Source organism: Talpa occidentalis, unplaced genomic scaffold (genome assembly GCF_014898055.3).
Source record: "Talpa occidentalis isolate TD23 unplaced genomic scaffold, MPIMG_talOcc4v2.1 talOcc4.7, whole genome shotgun sequence".
NCBI lineage: Eukaryota > Metazoa > Chordata > Mammalia > Eulipotyphla > Talpidae > Talpa > Talpa occidentalis.
Genome location: NW_023605083.1, coordinates 83,305,280 through 83,328,647, shown reverse-complemented (window position 1 = coordinate 83,328,647; position 23,368 = coordinate 83,305,280). Strand labels below are relative to the sequence as shown.

The 23,368-nt window shown below is 45.2% G+C and overlaps 2 protein-coding genes and 1 pseudogene across 5 annotated transcripts in view; 2 read left to right on the top strand and 1 right to left on the bottom strand.

Moving 5' to 3' along the window:
* Window positions 1–4: 4 nt before the first annotated feature.
* On the top strand, window positions 5–9,071 carry SDF2 (stromal cell derived factor 2). Its single transcript, XM_037494868.2, has 3 exons — window positions 5–242; window positions 4,293–4,489; window positions 8,110–9,071. Exons 1-3 carry the CDS (start codon window positions 92–94, stop codon window positions 8,395–8,397), a joined length of 636 nt encoding a protein of 211 aa, XP_037350765.1. The 5' UTR covers window positions 5–91; the 3' UTR covers window positions 8,398–9,071.
* Window positions 9,072–11,193: 2,122 nt separating this feature from the next.
* BLTP2 (bridge-like lipid transfer protein family member 2) overlaps window positions 11,194–23,368 on the top strand; it is a 28,635-nt gene continuing 16,460 nt past the window's right edge. For 2 of the 4 annotated variants that reach the window (XM_037491879.1, XM_037491881.1), the window contains exons 1-22: window positions 11,194–11,283; window positions 12,122–12,245; window positions 12,740–12,789; window positions 13,087–13,243; window positions 13,418–13,536; window positions 13,766–13,826; window positions 14,020–14,209; window positions 14,976–15,099; window positions 15,254–15,378; window positions 15,634–15,701; window positions 15,812–15,957; window positions 16,908–17,026; window positions 17,129–17,292; window positions 17,438–17,696; window positions 18,638–18,843; window positions 20,001–21,093; window positions 21,505–21,696; window positions 21,835–22,037; window positions 22,161–22,279; window positions 22,409–22,629; window positions 22,938–23,128; window positions 23,253–23,352. In XM_037491879.1, the coding sequence (XP_037347776.1) occupies window positions 11,216–11,283; window positions 12,122–12,245; window positions 12,740–12,789; window positions 13,087–13,243; window positions 13,418–13,536; window positions 13,766–13,826; window positions 14,020–14,209; window positions 14,976–15,099; window positions 15,254–15,378; window positions 15,634–15,701; window positions 15,812–15,957; window positions 16,908–17,026; window positions 17,129–17,292; window positions 17,438–17,696; window positions 18,638–18,843; window positions 20,001–21,093; window positions 21,505–21,696; window positions 21,835–22,037; window positions 22,161–22,279; window positions 22,409–22,629; window positions 22,938–23,128; window positions 23,253–23,352 (4,099 nt within the window). In that variant the 5' untranslated portion in view covers window positions 11,194–11,215. The other 2 variants (XM_037491883.1, XM_037491882.2) reach the window with 2 other exon arrangements.
* On the bottom strand, window positions 18,096–18,460 carry LOC119232933 (40S ribosomal protein S26-like; annotated as a pseudogene).

Sequence of the window (23,368 nt, the reverse complement as noted above, 5' to 3'; positions counted from 1 at the left end):
TCATCTCTGTGGTTCCGCTTGTAGTTTCCGCTTCCGGGGTGGGGCCGAGTTCTCCTCGAGGATTAGGTAGGGGCTCGGCGAAGCTGCCGGGATGGCTGTGGTGCCATTACTGTTATTCGGGGGTTTATGGAGTGTTATAGGAGCATCCAATGTGGCTGTGGTTACGTGCGGCTCTGTGGTGAAGCTTCTCAATACGCGCCACAACGTGCGACTGCACTCACACGACGTGCGCTATGGGTCAGGTACTGCCGCTCGAGTTCGGGTGGGCTGGGAAGGCCTGGTAGGTTCCGGAGGGGGCGGGGCCTGAGGAAAATCTGAGGGGTGTGGTCTGGGAAGGTTGGAGGGCCGGAGAAGAGCCTCGGGTCTAGAGGAGACTTGAGTTGTCCTCAGGTATCTTAACTGTGATACCAGCTTTTCCAGCTTGTGTGGAGAGCAGGAACATTACATACGCACTTTCACCCAATTATTACTATTCCTGCGAGGTAGATAGTAGTATTATCATTTTACAGGCGAGAGAACAAACTCAGAAGTAAATTACAAGCTTGAAGCTAGTAGCTAGTGAATGACAGAGAGGATTTTGATCCCAAATTGTCCTGGTTCAAAGCCGCCTGCTTTCAGCTACTCCAGGCTGGCACTACCCAGTGCCTAACAGAGAAACGTATAGAAAATGACAGGAAATGCTGGATTTCTGTAGCTTTTTACAAGAACCTTTGACTCCCTTTCGCTGTTCTAGCTCTTTCGCATTTGTACTTGCTCCTCAGCTCCTTTCCTTTAGCCTGTTTTCACTCAGGCCTTTACCTTCTTGTAAAGAACTTAAGCTAAGCACTTACTGGAATTGAAGTGGAAACTGCTTAGAGGGCTTTTAACATGTGAAATTAAAATGCTTAGTTTGCGGGTTCAATCATTCAGCATAGATTTAATGAGCTCCTACTGCAAACCTAAGAAGTTAATAGTAGTGAACTAGTCAACAAGTTGCAACAAAACAAGAACAGACCCAGGGAAAAAAAAAACAGAGAAATTCAGCTAGTGAGCTGTGAAGAGGCATCTCAGATGACTGCTAGGTTTCTGTCTTGGATGGTTTATGGCTATTACCTAAGGAAGGTGTTGTTTTAGATGGGGGCTGGTCTCTGGTTGCTGATTTCCAAACCTTTCTGACCACAGTTATGCTAGGAAAGGAACTGAGTAGTTATTGCTGGGATGGCCTAACTATCCTAGCAATCATCCAGTGAACACCTACTCTGTGTTAGGCACAATACTTTCTAATTTGATCTAGTTTCCTCCTTTGAATCTACTAAATCATAATGTGGGTGGAGAGAGGCCTACCAGTAAGAATCTGTAGGTTTAAAGTGCTCTTCAGATAATCCTGATGGGCAGCCAGATTTGAGAATCAGGTTTATTCTGGAATTCAGAAGAGAGCTCTGTACTGAGCCTGAGATACAGAGTTAAGTACAGCATCATTACATGGTGGTAATTGATGATGTGAGAAGAACAAATGAGATTACTGTGGATGAACTATTGTTTCAATCTGGTGTCAATTTGCATCACTTGAAAAACTTGTTAAAAATATATGCTCTTTGGGCTTCCCTGGTGGCGCAGCGGGTAGAGCGCCGTGCCGTGAAGCTGTCTGCAGCCTCCTTGGTGCCGGTTTGATTCCCAGCCGGCCAGGGAGAATCCCACATGGCGAGGCAGACCTCTACTGTCTTGCCCCCTGCTCCCCTCAACAGTGCTTTCGATCCGTCTGCCTGTTTTCTGGTGAATCCTCTCACCCTCCCACAATTCTGGCCTGTCCCCCGGCTCTTGTACAAATAAATTTAAAAAAATTAAAAAAAAATACGCTCTTTCCCCTGACCTTACCAACTGTTTAAGAGCAGGGTTAGAACTTTGGGTAATTCTGAGGCTTTTTTTTTTTTTTTTAAAGATTTATTTATTTATTTATTTATTTGTACAAGCGCTGGGTACAGTCAGAAGCGCTGGAGGGTGAGAAAATTCACCAGAGCCAGAGCAGGGAGCAGAACAGACAGACTGACAAGTACACTGCTGAGGGGAGCAGCAGGCAGCAGGAGAGGTCTGCGCGCCATGTGGGACCCTCGCCCAGGGACCGGCGAATGAACCTGCACTGCAGAGGCTGCGGGCAGCCTTGTAACCCAGAGCTCAACTTCTGTGCCACCGGGGAGGCCCAATTCTGAGGCTTAAGGATGGGGGAGGAAGTAGAGGGCTGACTAGAAAGTTAAAAAGTAGGAGACAGAAAAAATATAGACCATGATTTAGTAAGGATCAAGAGAATTATAAGCGGCCTCCCTGGTGGTGCAAGGGGTTAAGACGCAGCACTATGAAGCTATCCACAGCCACTTCAGCACGAGTTCAATCCCCAGCCAGGTGAGGGATGTGACCCACATGGTGTAGCAGGCCTCTCCTGTCTCGCCTGCTGCTCCCCTCAGCAGTGTATTTCAGTAGCTCTACCTGTTCTGCGCCCCACTCTGTCTCTGGTGAGTCCTCTCACCCCCGCATCTCTGGCCTGTACCCCAGCTCTTGTATGCATAAATAAACCTTTAAAAAAGAGAGAGAGAGAGAGAGAGAATTATAAAGCAGTAACCAGAAGTAAGGAGAGTTGGTTTTCCTTTTTCTTTTAAGATACAACGAAATTATGAGCTCAGTGAAAGAAGCAATTGAGAGAAGCTGGTAGTTTACTTATAAGCATGCATCCACTTAACACAGTACGAGGGTAATATGCTAAGTGGTTAAAGGGGTTGGTCAATCTTCAAATGATTGGTCAGGCAGGACCAGGGGACTGAAGGCAAAGCAAGGAGAAACGGGAAAGAATCTCAGGAAAATTTCTGGAAAATATGGAGTGCCTTCAAAGAATGGAGTAGTGGATGAGGCCTAGGGGAGAGACTATCCCCAGAATTTGAGTAATAACCTTTTGGGAGAAACTTGGCAGAATAAAGCTTTGTGGGAGCCCATGAGAGGGTAGTTAAACAATATGCATCCTAGAGTTAGGCTGCCTTTGTTCAATCCGAAGCATTGTTTCTTAGAGCTGTGTGACCTTGGGCATTCTATTCAGCCTTTCTAACACTGGAGTGTAAACTGAGGATACTGACAATAATAATACCTACCTCAGAGAATAGATAATACATAAGTCATATAAGAATATTAAGGTGAAAGGTTTGAATCGGTATCTGCACAAAGTATATATTAACTATCTAGCAATTATTTGTGTATTTTCCTTATTTTTATTTTTAAAAGATTCATGTTTTGGGCCTCCCCGGTGGCACAGCGGTTGGGCGCTGGGTTGCGAAGCTGCCCGCAGCCTCTGTAGCACGGGCTCAATCCCGGACCGCCGGGCAGGGGTCCTACATGGCGCGCAGACCTCTCCTGCTGCCTGCTGCTCCCCTTAGCAGTGTACTTCGGTCCTTCTGCCTGTTCTGCTCCCTGCCCTGGCTCTGGTGAATTCTCTCGCCCTCCCATGCTTCTGACTGTGCCCAGTGCTTGTATAAATAAATAAATCTTTAAAAAAAAAATTCAGGTTTTATGTATACAAGAACTGGGGTACAGGCCAGAGGTGCAGGGGCTGAGAGCATTCCCCAGGGACAGAGTGGGGAAACAGAGCAGGAGGATTGACTGAAATACACTGCTGAGGGGCGCAGTGGGCTAGGCAGGAGAGGTCTGCTGCACCATGTGGGTCAGATAGTCCCACAGTGCTGGGGCCTAACCCCCTGTGTCACCAGGGAGGCCCCTATTTTCCTTATTTTTTAAGTCATGCTGCCTGTCTAACCTTTTAACCCGCAGAGATGTTCCATTTAAGGCCGTATTAACTAAATTTACATGATTTAAGAATGCTTTTATATTATATTCATAGGTCACTTAAAGAATTTGGAAGTTATTAATCTCTCTTGGATTAAAATTGACAGCAAAAATGTCTCATTGAATAATGTTACAAATGTTAACATCTTATTGTCCATGCTACTTGACATACACTGGGGGCTATCTAGGCTAATGTGTATAGGTAAATACTGCCTATGCTTCAAAAAACCACATGTTCATTTATTTAGAGCCCTTTAATGCAAATTGTTGAACTTTGTGGATATTTTGTATGCTTCAGTATAGTTTATCATACAGTAACTAATAATATAAAAATGTTTACTTGTTTTTATGTGGAAAAAAAAAAATTAGCAAACATAGGGCTTTCTCCTTACCCCTGCAAATGTATTTTATGACACAGGGCCCATTATTGGCCATAGGAAAGAGAGGAATCAGGTTGAACTCACCCTCTTTTTTTTTTTTAATGACTGCAGGTAGTGGGCAACAGTCAGTGACAGGTGTAACCTCTGTGGATGACAGCAACAGTTACTGGAGGATACGGGGGAAGACTGCCACAGTATGTGAGAGGGGAACCCCCATCAAATGTGGCCAGCCTATCAGGCTGACACATGTCAACACTGGCCGAAATCTCCATAGTCACCACTTTACCTCACCTCTTTCTGGAAACCAGGTGAGGTGACATCCTGTGGATCATTGTTGCTCTGTGCATTACTCAGTTGAGTCGTCGTGTGATATTTTGGTTCTTATTCTTAGCCCTTTCTTTTCCAGATGTAGAGGTTCACTTTTGTGCAGACCTGCTTAGATAAATTACTTTCTGTCTGAAATGTGAAGGAAATTGTTTCTGGTCAAAATGGAGATCGAGTCCATTTCATATCTAGTCAAGTGAAGACATGAGGAGTAAGGACACAATAGGTATATGTTAGCATATCATATATTATCCTGGTAAATCTTGCAACAAATTAACCCAGTGTTTTCCAAACTTGCAGTAAAAATTAATAGCATTTTTTAACCACATTAGGAAATGAACTAAGTGCTGCCTTTTGTACCTTGAGTTTTCAGGACATGTGGCCCTGTAATGATTGATTTCCCTCCTATCCCTAGGTTGCATACAGTTTTTCCTTTTAACATCTTTAAGTAGGTATGGTAAATTTGCTATAGTTAATAAAGCAATATTGATACATTATTATCAACCAAAGTTCAAAGTTTGTTTCCTTAGCTTTTATCTAATTACCCTTATCTGCTTCAGGATCCCATCCGGGAAACCACATTGCATTTAGTTGTGTCTCCATTGCTTTCTCTGCCTGTGAGTTTCTCAGATTCTCCTATGTTTTCAATGGTCTTGACAGTTTTGAGAAATGTTGGTCAGGTATATTATAGGGTACACATGTGTTGGAATTTGTCTGACATTTTTCTCAAGATTTGATTGGATTGGGGTAAAATGCCATTGTCATCACACTGAATCAGTTGTACATACTACCTATATGATTTGTGACTGTTGATGTTGATTACCTGGCTGAAGTAATGCTTGTCAGGATTCTCCTATAAAGTTACTTTGTTTTTCTCCGTTCAGTACGGTTCTCTTTGGAAGAAAGTCACTGTGCACAGCCCATACTTAAGGAGTTATGCTCCCCCTTATTTAAGCTAGAGTAGTAAAAATAACTTACTTAGAAATTTGCGTGGGAGATTTATCTTTTCTCCTCTATTTCATCATTTATTTATATCAGTATGAATTCATGGATATTTATTTTGTACTTGTAACCTGGTACCACTGTCCTGACTTTGATGCTCAAATTATTGTAACTTTGGCTGTTGGGAGCCCTTTCAGTTATCTCCTGTATCCATTTAACATAGTCCTGTCATTGTGTGATACTGAACACTTTCTTTCCTTCTGGCACTAATAATCTCCAACTTTATCTTGTATATGTTTTGCTTTAGTTTCAGAATGAGCTACTTTTTCAAGGAGCCCTGCTTCCTTTTATTGGAGAATAACATTGGAAACCAAGATTGGACCCTGCCTGAGCTTGTTGCTATTGGGATGTTGTTTCTTCTAGGCCCACTAACCTAATGGAGCAAAGGAATAAATGCATAAATACTAACCTATATATACACACATCTAAGTGTTTATGCTAAATACTAACCTATATATTTATATTAAATACCATATTTATACTATATTTATTAAATACTGTATACTATATGTATTTGTATTTATACTAAATATTAACATATATACACATATAAGTATTTATATGTGTAATCATCTGTGTCTTTAAATATGAGTTCTTTTTTTTTTTTTTTTTTTTTTTAAGATTTATTTATTTATTTATACAAGCACTGGGTACAGTCAGAAGCGCGGGAGAGTGAGAGAATTCACCAGAGTCAGAGCAGGGAGCAGAACAGACAGACTGACGAAATACACTGCTGAGGGGAGCAGTGGGTGGCAGGAGAGGTCTGTGCGCCATGTGGGACCCTCACCTGGTGGCCAGAGATCCAACAGGCCCTGCAGAGGCTGCGGGCAGCTTCGCAACCCAGCGCTCAACTGCTGCGCCACCGGGGAGGCCCTAAATATGAGTTCTTAACTGATGTTTCCAACTCTAATCCATTGCCACATAAATTATTCTGGCTTCCTGTTTGCTTGTTTGTAAATTCCCACTGCTAACAGTGAGCTATCTGGCTCCTATCACTGTCATCCATTTACTTAATTCACTTTCAGTATGCAAGTGTGGTAGTATCAGAACTGTAGCCCTTTAACCTTGTGTGTAGTGCATTTTGTCTTTGTTCTTACTCCATTTCCAAATGACTGCTTTTCATCATCTAAAATTTTAGTGATTAGGGGGTCTCCTTGGTGGCACAGGGGTAAAAGACACAATGTTGTCAAGCTGCCCCCAGCCACTGAAACATGAGTTCGATCCCTGGCCAGGGAGCCTACCCATATGGTACAGCAGACCTCTCCTGGCTCGCCCGCTGCTCCACTCAGCAGTGTATTTCAGTATATCTGCCTGTTCTGCTCCTCACTGTTTCTGGTGAATCCTCTCACCACCACCCCCCACACCTCTAACCTATGCCCCAGTTCTTGTATGCATAAATAAATGTTTAAAATAAAGTTATAGTGATTAACATATATGTATAAACTACATATTTCTGAAATAATCAGTAATTCTTGTTATTGTGATAGAAACTTTGAATATTTGGCCTCAAGGGGAATAGGATCTAAAGAAGAGTTGAAGATAGACTCTGGTATATTTTGCACAATGAGTATTTGTTATTTAACTCTCATAATTACTCTATAAGATGATATTTCCACCATTTTTTTTTTATTATTTTTTAAGATTTATTTATGCAAGAACTGGGGTACAGGCCAGAGGTGGGGGGGGTGAGAGGATTCACCAGAGACAGAGTGGGGAGCAGAACAGGCAGGTGGATTGAAATACACTGCAGAGAGCAGCAGTGGCGAGTCAGGAGAGGTCTGCTGCACCATGTGGGTTGCTCCCTGGCCGGGGATCAAACTTGTGCTGCAGTGGTTGCTGATAGCTTCATAGTGCTGCGCCTTAACTCCTTGCGCCACCAGAGTGGTCCCCATTTTATTATTTTTTTTAGATTTTATTTATTTTTGTGTGGAAGAACTGGGGTGCAGGCCAGAGGTACAGGGATGGGAGGATTCACCAGAGACAGTGGGGAGCAGAACAGGGAGATTGACTATCACACTGCTGAGGGGAGCAGTGGGGCGAGGCAGGAGAGGTCTGCTGCGCTATGTGGGTTAGCTCTGGGGATTAAACTCAGGCCTCTGCAGGAGGGCCATCCAGTGATAGTGCTGAGACTTAACCCTAGGCCACCAGGGAGGCCACTGTTTCTACCATTTTATAGGGGAGAAAAGGAAGACTCAAAAGAAGTATATAGGGAGGGATGGAGCTGAGGTTAAAGGTCTGCCATCTTTAGAACCTATTTCCTTTCCAGCTTGTGTTTCTTACCAGGTCACTTAAAATCTAAAGGAAATGAGGCAGGCAATAAAGTCAAATAACCAGAGTTACAAAGTATTTGAAAACTGTAATGAAACATAGAAGTCAAATATAGGCTTATTTGCAAAATAAGTGTGTGGACCATAATCTTTAGGCAACTAATTCCATGTCCTTTTCATCTTTTTCTTTTCTCCACAGTTTATTTTTTTCCCAAACAACATTGGAAAGTCTTCTCATTTTTCACTTTTGTGTAGCTATATTCTTCCCATTCCCTCTCTCCCCTTTGCAAGTCTACATCAGCCATACTAATGTTGCTACCATTTGTGTATTCCAGGAAGTGAGTGCTTTTGGTGAGGAAGGAGAAGGTGATTATCTGGATGACTGGACAGTGCTCTGTAATGGGCCCTACTGGGTGAGAGATGGAGAAGTGCGGTTCAAGCATTCCTCAACTGAGGTTCTGCTGTCTGTCACGGGAGAACAATATGGTCGACCCATCAGTGGACAAAAAGAGGTGCATGGCATGGCCCAGCCAAGTCAGAACAACTATTGGAAAGCTATGGAAGGCATTTTCATGAAGCCCAGTGAATTGTTGAAAGCAGAAGCCCATCACACCGAGCTATGAGTCTGGAGACTGTGAGCCACTGTCACCATACAGTGTTCATAGACTTCTGCTGCTGCTTCATGCTGGGATCCCTGCCATGTCATCACTTGGGCAGTGACCACGTCATCACTGAGATGAAGATGCATGACAGAAAACAGTGGCTGTGTTTGGAAGCTTCAGCTCTTCACACTTGAATTGTTTGGTCTTCCAGCCTTGGGTTAGTTTCTTCTGAGTACAGATTGTCTTCCCAGACATGGGTCAGTTTTTTGCTGGTAAAGGAGCAGCTGCTTTTTATTCATATTGATTAAACAGAAACTGAGGAAGACATCCCTTTTAAAACAGGGAAATTTTTATGTCTTGGAAGCGTGGCATCATTGATTATTGACATGTGACTTTTCCCCTATTTTTTTTCCCTCAAAATGATAAAGAATTTAACTGCTAGTCATTGTGTTGTTATTTATTAGGTGAACTATTTTCATAGACTGATTAATCCAGTGATTATTGCTATCACTCTTTTGAGATGCTGGAAACCTTTGGTATGGGCTCTTAAGAGGTTTACATACCTCCAAACCTTTTCTCTCTTTGACTTGGCCTTCAACACCTCGATTTCAGTACATTTATGCCTAATTATGATCCTCAAAGAATGTAACTTAATAAATAGCCAATGAAATGTTTCATTCTGTATCTCTTACTTAGAGTTGAGAATGGGTGAGAAGAGGAATCAATATTTATTCACTGATGCTAAATACTAGATACTAAATTATTGCTCTTATCTCCTTTAATTTTCACAGATACAGGGAGCTATTTCCAGAAAAGTTGAGGAACTGCTTGAATCCTGAAAACTAGTAAATTTAAAGATAACTCCTCTTTATTTTGACAAATGTAGGAATATTTTTTTTCTGCAAAGAAGGGTTAGAAAACCTCTTTTATCACACTGTTCCCTTATTTCTTCTTTCCATCTGCTGATGAATTGCAGCAAGTTCACGCCTATGTCTTTCAAATATGGCAATAGTGACTAAGGTGTCTGCCATCTGCTGGAATGTCTGTGACTAGCAGACCTTTTTATTTTTAGAAACTTCCACATTCCCCCCCCCCCACTTTTTTTTGGGAGTTAACATTGAACATTTGAGGATATCAGCTGTGTGCCAGGACTTGACCAATGACATTAAAAGACTTTGGTCTCTTTTACAAAGACTTGCCCAGTAAGTTGAGGCCATGAATTTTGATTGCATTGATCCCTCGAGATCTCTTCAGAAAGAAGTAGACAAATGATAAAATCAACATTTCAGGCTATTGAGAAAGTTGAGAGCAGGGTGGTAAAACGGAAGTAGGGGGAAGAATGGGAAGTCACCTAAATAAAACACTGGGCAAGATGAGTAAGTGCAGGGAGAGGTGTTGCAAACTAACCTTGGCTTGGACAGTTTTCAGCTGAGTTGCTATGATTTCTCTTGAGTGTTCATAGACAACATAACCCTGACAGCAGGCTGCAGATTACAAGGATAACAGCTGTGGAGCTTGAGAGAGAAATAGGACCTTGAAACATTGGTGGAGCCCTTGAGAAATGACTGAAGAGAAAACTAGATAAAGGAAACCAGTTAGAGGGGTAAAAGCAACTGGGCAATGCAGGTGAAAGCTGAAACAGTACTTTAGTAGAAGGAATGGAGAGTTGCCAATCGAATTTTTTTTTTTTTTTTGTGGGACCCTCGCTGGCAACGGGGAACGGGGAACGAACCAGCGCGCGGAGGCTTCTGGCAGCCTCACAGCCCAGCTCTCAGCCCAGCTCTCAGCCGCTGCGCCACCAGGGGAGGGCCCCAATTGAAATCTTGAAGGGTGTTATGGAGATTAGGATTTAAGAGCAGAGACAGGAAGTGCTCAATAGTTATTTAAAATCCTCATAATTTCTGTTGCTTGTACTGGGTTAGCATCACATATTTGAGTTGAAGTCCAAATCCTTTACTTCACAGAAGGAACAGGCAAAATAAAGTTGACCCTGAAATTGTCTATTTCATGTTTGCTTCCCAGATAAATTATTTTTCAATGAAGGGCATGAGCAATATTCTCTACTTACATAGTACACCCCTGGCCCACTGCCCAGTTTGTGCCATACACATAGCAGATACTGAAAGCTCCAATAAAGTGTCCAAAATGGTGCTGCCAACACAGTAGGTCAATACAGTGAATCATTCAACACAGTGAATGATTTAAAAACTCCGTCTTTTGTGGACCGGAATAAGGTGGGATTTTGGGGGCTTTTAAATTGCCTCTTGGTTTCCTCAATGATTTTCAAAGTCCTGTAAAGAAGTAAGGTGGCAGAGTCACTGCGTCCGATCCAGAGTAATAACCTCCGCAGTATCCAGGCTCTAAGTGGACAAGCTGATGCTCTAGTTCTCTAGGGAAAATGTTTTGAAAGTGAAACTTTGCATGGTCCAAACGAGCCAGCCAGGTCCACTGCCAGCCGGGGACCAGGCTCGGCCTCCGGACTCTGGCAAGCCTAAGGCTCCCCATTTCCGGGCGCCGAAGGGGTGCGCCTGGGGGCGGGGCGCGCGTGTCGGTCCGCGCGAGGTCCACTCCCCCTCACTCTCCTTCCGGAGCCACGCCTCACTTCGCGCAAGCAGCAGGTCGGCCCTACGGGGCCGCCGGCGCCGGGCGGGGCGGGGAGGAGAGACAGCTGGCTGGCTGGCGGCTGGCGGTGGGCGGGGCGCACGCGCGCCAACTCTTCCCGGCCCAGAGCTGTCCCTGCGCGCCCGGCTGGTCGGCCCGCGGCGGCGCAGCGCGGAGCCGGCGCGGGAGGGGGGACCCGGCTGGGCGGGGGCCGGAGTCGCGCGGGGCCGGGGCCGTAATGCCCCTGTTCTTCGTCGCGCTGTTGGCCTTGCTGTTGCTTGCGATTGGCGCCGTCTTCCTTGGCCGGTGAGCGGATGCCCGGCTACAGCGAGGGTGAGGGGTGGGGGGCAGAAAGATTGAGGAGGGGGCACAAGCTGGAAAGGGGCGCACGGGAGTGGGGAGGAGCAGGAGGGGTCGGTGCGCGGGCGGCGGGAGGGAGGGGGCGAGGAGGGGGCGCACGACGAGATGCGGGGGCGTAAGCCGGAGCTGGTGAGGAGGCGCTGGGAGCGCAGGGACGCTGGAGCGGGGCGAGGCCTGACAATATGCTGTGGCTAGGAACTGAATAGGGGTGTGTTGGGGGGGGGCTAGCTCCCTGGGCCCCCTTGCAGTCCTCTCTCCCGTGAGTGTCCCCTTCGCCGAGTGCGAAGGGCACCTGCAGCCGCGCCCTGGGGAGCAGGAACAAGTCAGACTTCCTGGAGAAAGTGGCGAGCGAGCTGGCCGGTTGACCCCGCTGTGCCGTCTCGGGGACACCTGTCGGGAGGGCGGAGACTGAGACCCTTTTGAGGGAGTACGTAATGCATGTCTAACATGGCTGGCCGTACTTTGGCTGCTGTTGGGTCCTCTTCTCGTTACCTCTGGGATCTCTAAAGATTTGGGGAATTCCATGTTTTTGTTTTTTTTTTTGTCCCCAACTTAAAGGGTGGGGCTTAGCTTTTCTCATTTATCTTGATGCAAGGGACACTCTGGGCTGTTAGGGTTCTGATCAGTGTGGCTGAAAGTATGCGACAGAGTGGTGTTTAGGGAGACAAGAAAGTTACCAGCTTCAGAAGATAACCCTTTGCAAGGCCTTCTAGGACCAGCAAAGGGTTGTCAGAAGCCATTAATTGGAAGAGGGTCCTGTGAACTCATAGGAATTTTTCTGCAGGTGGCTTGTGGTCAGATTGGCCACCAATTGGTGTCAGCGGAAGCTGCAGGCAGAGCTAAAGATTGGCTCCTTTTTTTGGATCCAAAATGTCAGTCTTAAATTTCAGCAGCACCAGCAAACAGTGGTGAGTCCTGGGGAACTCCCTGGGTATGTATGTGGAGTTGATTTTGCTGAATTTCAGTTTTTAATTTCCTTTTTAAAAATTGGGAGTGACTTTTCCTAGTTAATCCAACTTTGTAAAAATGATTTTAGAGTTAGTTTGGGAATACTAGGATTGATCCAAGTTCTGTTAAAAAATGTATATAAGGCACAGAGTCTCTAGGGCATTTTGAAAAATCAAAAGTGAAGCACAAAAGAAAGTAATAGAAAATAGGAGTTATTGTTCTAATTTAAGAGGGGAAGCAGAGAAACCAAAAAGAGAAGTACAAAGCAATTTCAACTAACATCATTGTGAGGAACATGATACAATGCTGAGGAGAGAAGCTGGTGGAAATGGAGTGGAGAGTATTTAGTGGATGGGTTATAGCACTTAATTTCTTAGAACCTTTGCTGGCTTGTCAGATTGTTCATGGCTTACCCCACAGCTAGTATACAAAGCTTTCTCCCACACTGTTTTAGGAAATTGATAGCCTGTGGATTTCCAGCAAACTACTTAGCCATGATTTGCCGTAAGTACTCTATCCTCATTCTTCCCCAGGGGAATATTTTTGGATTGGGATTTGCAGAAAGAGAATCTTCAATATATGTCTCATAAAACAAGGAGGAAAGTGGATTCTTGCTGATGTTTCTCTCCCATTAGTCTGGAAGCTATTATTTTCTGAGGTGGATACTGTAACTACTAAGAGACTACCCTCCATATCTTGAGCTACATTGCAAGGGAGGATGGGAGAGTGAATGTGAGGGAGGGGAAGGGTCTGCTATGGGAAGGATGAACCTGCTTGCAATGAGGTTTCTTTTCTGGACAGAAAAAACAGAAACTATGTGGCATTGTGTTTTGGAGAAGTACGGATCAGAAGGGACCTACAGAAGGTTTCTAGCCTGTTTGCCCCATTCTCTAAGAACACTGGGGTACATCAAAAGGAGCTGTCATTTAGCCCATCCTTATTAAAGATCTTCTGCCAGGTGAGACTGTACCCTCTTTCCGGGACTATTTAGGGATGACTGACTTAGGAGCATTGGGTGGGTCCTTCTATTTTGGAGGCATTAATACTAGGAATATTGTCTCTTGCTATCTACTGAAAAGGAAGGGCAGCGCCTTGATATTAATTATGGTTCATCTTTGCTTCTTCCTTTCAGCTTTTCTCCATTCATGTAGAATCTATAAATATCATGGTACTCCAAGTGGCTACATCTGAATCCTTGTGGCATATTCAGATCAGAGAATGCAGCTTTCATTTGGATAGTGATGGGAAAAGGTAAGCACCAGGAAATAGAGGATTTGGTAGTCCTATTCTTACCTGGGAATTGTTTCAGGGTGGGTTTGTGTCAAAGACGTCTTACAAGGTGTCGAGTTCTCATTCTGTGCAATTTGAGGAAACACTAAGAATAGGTACTTTTTGCCTTGTCCCTTCCAGCCAAGAAAGCTTGATTGAAGGTAAATAGTGAGGACAAAGGCCAGCATCTTAATTTTTTTTCCTTTTCCAGGCTAAAATGTGAGGTGAGCCTAAGTCAGATCAACAGCAAAGTTCTAAAGAGTGGCCAGCTGGTGAGTATCCCATGGTCATTTAGATGCTTTTTTTCCATCTGCGCATAAGACATAAAGGCGCTTAGGACTCATATTCTAGATTATGTGTCCTTACTGGAGTTCCTCAGGGTAGTGTTCCAGATCACTACATTTTGACTCCACATTCCCAAGTTCCCTATAAGTACACAACCTTAGAGACTTATCTTCCCTGCAGGAGGACACCTGCCTTGCCGAGGTCTCACTGGCCCTAAAGCTGTGTCTAGAGGTGGGTATCAGTAGTCGACAACTGAAGGCGATCACCCTGGATGTGTGGACGCTCCATGCTGAACTGCACGAAGGCCTCTTCCATAGTCAGTTGCTGCGCCAGGGTCCCAGCCTGGCACCTAAACCTGTTCTTTGTTCAGGTAAGGCCCTAGTCAGCGAGTTTTGTCTGCCTAACTCAGGATTATTTTGGAAATAGAAAAAAATACTGTTCTCAAAGCTCATTTAGGTGTTACTACTCGTTTGTTATTCATTATGACCTTTGACCCTGAGGATAACCAGAGGAAATAGAGTGTTTGCTTATGGTGTGTGCAAGAACTCACATTTAGTGGTTACTTCTTTTTTTTTTTTTTTAAGAAATGTATTTATTTTTATAGAAGAACTGGGGTACAGGCCAGAAGCACGGGAGTGTGAGGGGATTCACCAGAGACAGAGCGGGGAGCAGAACAGGCAGACAGACTGAAGACACTGCTGAGGGGAGTAGTAAAAATGGACTTTAACTCTTTTGGCCCTAATGTCCATATTCTTTCCATTATGCCAATCTGTTAACACATCCTAATTTTTAGACTTTGGGGAGTGAAGTACAGAAGGTATCTGCATCTAAGATTGGGCATTTGCTTAACCTGCTTTATGTAAGAGGATTTGACCAGGCACGGCAGACCTTTCCTGTGCCGCCCGCTGCTCTCCTCAGCAGTGTATTTCGTCAGTCTGCCTGTTCTGTTCCCCGCTCTGTCTCTGGTGAATCCTCTCACCCTGCTGCACATCTGGCCTGTACCCCAGTTCCTGTATAAAATAAATAAATAAATTGAAAAAAAATAAAAAGGATTTGACCAAAGATGGAAGGGAATTTTGGGAGAATTCATAGAATTAGGGATTCATGGTCCTTGTGTTATGCATTCATGTTTACAGAGGTGACAGAGAACTTGGCCGAACCAACTCTGCCTGGCCTATACTTCCTTCAGCAGCTGCCAGACCAGGTCAAGATGAAGATGGAGATCACAAGTGTAGTGCTGTCCATGAATAGTCAAAAGAGGTGAGGTCTCCACAAAAGTATGGAGAGCAATGGTTAGTGCATATGTCTGGGATCTCCATAGGCAGCATAATAGCTGCACTGAGCTTGTCTGTGGGGAAAAAATGAGTAAGAGGGGCATTCCACATCTTTCTGAGCCAGAGTTTCTCTGGTCCAGGCACCTGAATTGGACAGTAAAGCTGCTGCATTTCCTGTACCACTGTGATGAGGATCAGCTGCCCCTTCGAAGCTTCACAGCAAACTCTGATATGGCGCAAATGAGCACTGAACTCCTCCTGAAAGGTTCATGGGTGGGGATACTGGTACTGAGAGAGAACGGGAGATCAGGCACTCTCTTTCCTCATTTTCCATGTGGTCTTCTTCATTTAATATCAGTGTAACTGGGGAGGAGGAGGAGGAGGGAACATACTAAGATGAAAGAACTCCAACTCCTGAGTGTAGTTGACAGTCTGTTCCTCTCCTTGCCTCCCTCTGATCCTCTCCTAGTTTTATCTTTTGCACTTCCAGTGCTCTCTGATCTGCCCTGTGTCCTTACAGATGGGTTGTTGCTGTCCCAGAGCCGCCAGCGCATTGTCTGTCTCAACTCCCTCAAGGCTAGTTTGCAGGTATGATGAGTGTGCTTTCAGGAAACACTCCTTTCTCTGCTGTTTCCTAACACCATTGTATTAGGAGCCTGTAAAGCCCAAGCCCACATTTCTGGTGTTCTCATTTCCAGGTGACCACCATTGACCTTTCAGCCTCCTTGGTTCTGAACACTTGCTTTATTCATTACCGGCACCAGGAATTCTCTCACTGGCTGCATATGCTAACACTAGAGACCCAAGGGTCTAGTTCTTCTGTTCTTAAGCAAAGGAAAAAAAGGTCAGTGTAATCTTTTTCAGCCACCTTCTGATGAGGCGAATCTGGGATTCTTTTACCACAATGGCATCTTGGGTTAAATACATGCTTGATTGTTTGTGCTCACCAAACCTCAGTCTCAATAGCCTGGTTTCAGTAGCAATCCCATATTAAATATCTTTCCCATAGGCTCTTTGATGATAGGGTCATACCCTCCTTGTTTGAGTGTCTTCCATATCTAGCACAGTCTTATTATCCAAAATAAATATTTGTTGACCTGAACTTATAAATGACAAATAGTAGCATATCTGTCTTGGATTGTAAGTTGACAGGTCTTGTCAGCAGTGCAATATGTCTTTGTGTATGCAACGTGTAGTTTTGTTGCAGAGAAAATTTAAGGTTAATGTTTGAAAGTGATGCTCATTGTTTGTATTAGACTGAATCATATGATAGGCTGATGTTCACCACATTTGGCCTACGAAAATAGCAATTTCAGGCTTCCCTGGTGGCCTAGGGGTTAAATCTCAGCACTATCAGCTCTGTGGCCTGAGTTTGATCCCTGGCCAAGGAACTAACCCACATACGGTGCAGCAGACCTCTCCTGTCTTCCCCTCTGCTTCCCTTAGCAGTGTGTATTTCAGTAGATCTGCTTTTTCTGCTCCCCTCTCTGTCTCTGGTAAATCCTTTCTCCCCTTGCACCTCTGGCCTACACCCCAGTTCTAAGTAAACAAACAAACAAGAAAAAAAATAAAAAAACAATTTCATGTGGTTCCACCTGATGCCTTTCTGATGTTCCTGCAGATTACATTGGGAATAGCAGCAAGCTGACAAATTCAGTCATTTATGTTCTGGTTGCATACCATCCTAAGAAAGACCATAAATCTCATCTGATTTTGAGAGCTTCAGGAATCTGCTCTATGATAGGAAGCTACAATTCTCTCCTTATCAAACAATGATGTCTTGTCCCTATGCAGAACCTTGCCCCAAATCCTGGCTCCCATCATCGTTAGCACCTCCATTTCCAATGTCAACATTTCCATTCAGCTTGGAGATACACCACCCTTTGCCTTGGGATTCAATTCCATCTCTTTGGGTAAGGCTCTGGAATGGGAAAATCTGTCCACTAGTGGAGCTGGACCTAATTGATGGCCACAGCACCTCCACAGAACTCCTCTCTTTCACCTTCTTTGTTCAGATTACCAGCACCTGAGGCCACAAAGTATCCATCAGCGGGGTGTCCTAACTGTGGACCACCTTTGCTGGCGCGTGGGCAGTGACTCCCACATTCAGCGGGCACCGCATCCACCCAATATGCATGTTTGGGGTGAAGCGCTTGTCTTGGATTCCTTCACACTACAGGTACGTGGGGATATTGGTGAACATGGACCCATGTGGTTTCCTCATCCTGTTGTGCTTCACTGTACTGCACACCATCAGGTGATACATCTGAGTATTACAGAACCATATGCATGTTCCTAATGACCTTCCTCTGCTTCTTTTGTAGGGTAGCTATAACCAGCCACTGGGCTTGTCCAGCACTCAGTCAGATACCCTCTTTCTTGATTGTACCATCCGAGGACTGCAGGTAGAAGCATCGGACACCTGTGCCCAGTGTCTCTCTCGGATCTTGTCCTTGATGAGCCCACAATCTGGGAAGTCAGCCGTCTCTAGGGAATCTTCATTCGGGGAATCTGTGTCATTATTGTGGAAGGTAGACTTGAAGGTGGAGGACATGAACTTGTTCACCCTTGCTGCCCTGGTTGGTAAGTGGAACAGAGAGTCTATACTGAAGTATGTAGTTTGTAACCTAAGTAGGTTATGCTGGTTTAGTCTGTTCTCATATAATGAAGCAGATTATTGGCATCAGTTGCTGCAAAGCCTTCTATAACTATTGGGCTTTTTGATGTTTTTTAAGGGCTTATGAGAAAAGTTTCAAGCAAGATGTGTAAGGATAGGACTTAGCTGTGGCGTCTGATCAAGAGAATGAGACCCCTGCATTTTTTTATTTCCTTGTGTTTTAGTTCTTGCCTCTGGGCAGTTTGCAGGAGCTAAGGAACTTCTTTGACTCTGCCAGGTGATCTAATTAGGTTAAGATGGGAAAAGGAAAAAAAATATTTTTTAAGTATGATTTCTATTTTGTTTCTCCCCAGAGGAATTTTTCATCAGTCTTTAAGAACTTGGCTTCTGTACATGGGCTTTGGGGGAGGTCGTAGGGCAGCAGCTGTGGGTCTAAATTGGGGTGGAGGTGTTTGAACCTTCTGGGTTTTGCCAAAACAGTTCCTGCCTACCTTGCTGTGAAAGGCATCACTCACACAGTCATGTAGTTCCAGCTTGGGAAGCACATAGGCTTCAAAGACACTTGCTTCAGATATATCCCTGATGGCTGTGGCCTCCCCGACATTTAATGATGGACTTCTCAGTGGCCTTGCCCTTGGGCATACGTCGGGTGCAGTTAGTGTTGCAGATAGGCTGCACGTGGCCATGGTCCTTTTTTGGCATGACCATTATTCCTTCTTGGTCATTTTGGAAGCAAGGACCCAAGAGATGGGAAAGGAAAAATTTGCCTAAAATGCAAGAAATAAACTTAGGGAGGTGTGGGGAATAAAGATGAGTTAAAGTGAAGGCTATAAGTAAGAAAGAATGAGGACTGAAGTTGCCATTTGAGAACTGGGAACCAAGGCTGATGTGGATTTCTGGATGTTAGGTGCTTCAGAAGTCCGACTGGACACGCTGACTGTCCTGGGCAGTGCTGAAACCTCAACTGTGGGTATTCAGGGACTTGTGCTTGCGCTGGTGAAGTCAGTCACAGAGAAGATGCAGCCCTGTTGCAAGGCTCCTGACATCCCTGCTCCAGTACTCAGCCTCTCCATGCTCTCTGTCACCTATCACAGCAGCACCCGCTCTCTAGAGGTAATGCTTCTGTGGGGAGGTGGAGTCAGGTTGGGTCTTACCTTGGCTTAGAACATTTCTTAATCTTTTGAGTCATATGAAACTTATCTAATGAGAAATACAACACCTGATGTACTTTTTGTCCTGACTTGTTCTGTACATTTTTGACTTTTTATTATAGGACTTAAAATTCATACACAATTAGAGAAAATATATGAACTTTCTGTATTCCTACTGTGCTTTAGTAATAAATTACCAATTTAGTGCCAACTTGTTCCAGCTATAATCCTGCCAGTAGCCCGTCTCCTGGATTATTTTGAAGCAGATACCAGATTTAAATAATTGAAGCTATAAATATTTCAGTTTACATTTCTGAAGAACAAAGAGCTTTTTAAAGATCATGATCTGGTGTCATTTTGCTGAAGCACTGAGCTTGCCAAAAGGCTGGATGGGATCTGAAGATGGAGGCACTGGCAAGTTTTGAAAGTCTTTCTAGTCTCTCTCCTCAGGGTACCATATGTGAGACTCTTAGGAGGAGAGTGGGATACCTTCCTGTTTGTCAGACCTCACCTTCCTTTGGAAACTGAGGGATTTCCTTCTCAGAGGCTGGAATTAAAGGAATTTTTCTCTTGGAGTTTAAATTTTCTGTGTCCACTTAGCTACTCAGAACTGACTTTGTTTTCCAAGCTGACAAGGACTGTGCTCTCCTCTTTGAGACATACTTTTCATATTATATTCTATGTCAATTACTGTGTTAATGTGTATGGTCCATGCTTTTTATCCTTTTTTGGGAATTAATTGAAGTTGTAATCAATGGAATGAAGCATTTTCATAAATAGAAATTTAAGACCAAATGATTTATTGAGCGTGTGTTGTGTTTACTGGCTATTCCATGGTAGATACCAAAGAATTAATATACAGGGTCTTTACCCAATTTAGAAGCTAGTTGAGAAGAACTTAAGAAGCATAAGTGCCCTTAAGTATAAGATCAGTTAGAAATGTTAGCTCAGCACATTATTGTTGAGGGGAACACGGCCAGGGCATAATTAATGTGGTTACTCAGCAAAGTCTTGTGGGTGGAAGTGGTTCTTGAGCCAGATGTACGTGTATAATAATGCCTGCCGTCTCCTATTCCTGGTCATGGTAATTGACAGATCCTTTTCTCTTGCTCCCTAAAGGTTCAGTGTGGTGCAGGACTGACTTTACTCTGGAGCCCCCAAGATCACATGTACCTGTACCAGCATGTCCTGGCCACCCTTCAGAACCGAGACCTACTAAGAGCCACTCTGCTTCCTGGGACTGTTTCACTCCTTGAGCTGGAGACTCCAGGAACTGCTGCTGAGCTAGAAGGCCGTCCCCCTGAGCCATCTCCCCCAAAGCGGCTGCTAAACCTTACATTAGAGGTGAGCACAGCCAAACTGACAGCTTTTGTAGCTGAGGACAAGTTCATTACTCTGGCTGCAGAGAGTGTGTCGCTGAGTCGGCACGGGGGTTCACTACAGGCTTATTGTCCAGAGCTGGCTGCTGGCTTTGATGGGAATGGCATTTTCAACTTCAAGGAGGTGGAGTTGCAGCTGCTACCTGAACTGGAGGAAATGATCCTCCATCGGAACCCCTTCCCTGTACTGCAGACCCTCCGGAATCGTGTTTGGCTCCTCTCTCTGGGCTCAGTCTCAGTGGAGTTTCCTTATCAGTATGACTTCTCTCGAACTTTAGATGAGGCAGTGGGAGTGCAGAAATGGCTGAAGGGGCTCCATCAAGGAGCTCATGCTCAGACCTCTTCAAGTCCCGTCCCACTCCCACCTGATCTACTCTTGAAGGTTCAACACTTCTCCTGGGTTTTCTTGGATGACATTTTTGAGGTGAAGCTCCGTGATAACTATGAACTAATGAAGGATGAAAGTAAGGAGAGTGCCAAAAGGCTGCAACTGCTTGATGCCAAAGTGGCTGCCCTTCGGAAGCAGCATGGGGAGTTGCTGCCAGCACGCAAAATTGAGGAGCTTTATGCATCTTTGGAACACAAAAACATTGAAATCTACATCCAGCGTTCCCGTCGTCTCTATGGCAACACACCCATGCGCCGGGCGCTGCTCACTTGGAGCCTGGCAGGGCTAGAGCTCGTGGCTCTGGCAGATGCCTCCTTCCATGGGCCTGAGCGTGTGATAGAGCAGGTTCGAGAGCTTGATCCAGGCAGCCCATTTCCTGCAGAGGGGGTCGATCTTGTTATTCAGTGGTGTCGTATGCTCAAGTGCAGTGTCAAGACTTTTCTGGGTAAGTGGTGCTTCTTTATTTGCAGAGCCTGGTGTTTATGCTTAAAGCTCCAGGAGGTCTTTGAGTGATTACAGATGAGCTTGGTTATTTTGAGAACTGTGGCTGTTCTTTGGATGGGCGCAGTGGGATGGGTGGGGTTCCCTTTCTTTGTTCCTGAATTTCACCCTGAACTACTTGGTGAAAAGCAACACGTCATCTTCAGGGTTAGTTTGGCTCTTGGATCTCACTATTTTATCCCTCACTTTCTGTTCAGAGTCTTCATGCCCTTTTTCAGCTTTGTTACCAACTGCCAGCTCTTGTTCTGTCAGATGACTTTGTAAAATAGAAAAATAAAGGTAGTTTTGGGGGGAAGATGCCTGAGTACTGACGCAGCCCCCTGAATAGCAGTGTGTGTCCTCCCTGTGATAACAGTTCGGATAAGAGACTATCCCCGGTACCTGTTTGAGATTCGTGACTGGAGACTGACAGGTCGGCTTGTGGGCACGGAGCAGAGTGGTCAGCCTTGTTCCCGTCGGCGTCAAATTCTGCACTTGGGGCATCTGTGGGGTAACGTGGCAGTAGAGAGGAACATGCCGCCACTCAAATTCTACCATGATTTTCACTGTGAGTAGGGGAGGGCAGCTGGTTTGGTTGAGGGATGTTTGTGATGACTGAGTGCGAGGGTGAGCTGACACCCTTCTGGAGTGAAGTGAGAGGGATGAAGCTGTATAATAAGCTGTACCCTTTGCTCCTATACCCCAGCGGAAATCTTCCAGTATACTGTGGTATGGGGCCCATGCTGGGATCCAGCCTGGACACTAATTGGACAGTCTGTTGACCTCTTGACCAAGCCCTCAGCTGACCCCAGCCCACCTCTGCCCTGGTGGGACAAGAGCCGTCTTCTCTTCCACGGGGACTGGCACATGGACATTGAACAGGCAAACCTGCACCAGCTGGCGACTGAGGTGAGGGATCCAGAGCAGTTGTTTTCCTATTAAGATGCTATCAGGGAAGAGAGAAGGGTACTGACTTAGGAGGTGAGGGTGGTACTCATCCATATCTCACCAAGTTCTTGGGGATGGTTACAGGATCCATACAATACAACTGAAAATATGCACTGGGAGTGGAGCCACCTGTCTTTCCATTGGAAAGCTGGTCAGTTTGTGTTCAAGGGTGACTTGGATGTCAACGTGAGAACAGCTTCTAAGTAAGTGGCATGATGGTTGGACCTCCACAGGGTGAGGGAATCAGGGCGGAGGGAGAGGGGAATAAGGGTGGAAGCTGAGGGGCTTCAAGTGACAAGGGCACTGAGGGTTGGGCCTCTCTTGTGAGGCAGGTATGACGACTGCTGCTTCCTTCACCTCCCTGACCTCTGCATGACACTGGACCTGCAGTGGCTATGCCACGGGAACCCCCATGACCATCATAGTGTCACGTTGCGGGCCCCAGAGTTCCTCCCCGAGGTGCCCGTGGGCCAACTCCATGACTCCTACCGGGCCTTCCGTTCTGAGAACCTCAATCTCTCCATCAAGATGGATCTGACTCGGCACAGCGGGAGTGAGGCTTGGGTCTGGGGCCTTGGGGATGAAGGGCTGGGAGGATGGGCTTAGAATTTGAGGATTTCAACTTGGCTCGTTGGGGAGGGGCGTGAGAAAGGGAGAATTGGGTTAGCACCTTTTTTTTTTTCTTTTGGAGAGCGTTATTAAAAGCAGAGTTTGGATCTTTGAAAGGAGAAGGCATAGTGTGTTAAGTTATGAGGTTGAGCACTAGGTTTCTAAACCTTTAAAACCTGAAGCTAGGGAAGGATTTAACTTCATCTCTGAGATTCAACCACAGCTAGGAAATGTCAATCTGTTCCTTTGCAGCCATGTCTCAGCCGCGAATTCTGCTATATAGTAGTACGCTGCGTTGGATGCAAAACTTCTGGGCCACTTGGACTAGTGTGACAAGACCTATCTGCAGGGGAAAGCTCTTCAATAACCTGAAACCCAGTAAGAAGAAACTCGGCCAGCACTACAAGCAGCTTTCCTATACTGCACTCTTCCCCCAGCTGCAGGTCAGGCTCTGATGACCCTGCTGACATGCTCAATTCTGTTCCCCTTCTCTATTTTTCTCTTATTCTCTCACAGTCATCTTTCTCCTGTCAACCTTTGCTCAGTGTTACACTGTCTTATTGCCAGGTACATTATTGGGCCTCATTTGCCCAGCATCGGGGCATCCAGATTGAGTGCAGTCAGGGCCATGTCTTCACTCGGGGAACTCAGCGGCTTATACCTCAAGGTAAGGTTAAAGACTC

Bases quoted from the DNA above. Each gene is read 5' to 3' on its own strand.
- SDF2 (XM_037494868.2), top strand. From the start codon at position 92: ATGGCTGTGGTGCCATTACTGTTATTCGGGGGTTTATGGAGTGTTATA. The intron at 243-4,292 runs GTACTGCCGCTC...TAATGACTGCAG, and splicing joins CGACGTGCGCTATGGGTCAG to GTAGTGGGCAACAGTCAGTG. The intron at 4,490-8,109 runs GTGAGGTGACAT...TGTGTATTCCAG, and splicing joins CACCTCTTTCTGGAAACCAG to GAAGTGAGTGCTTTTGGTGA.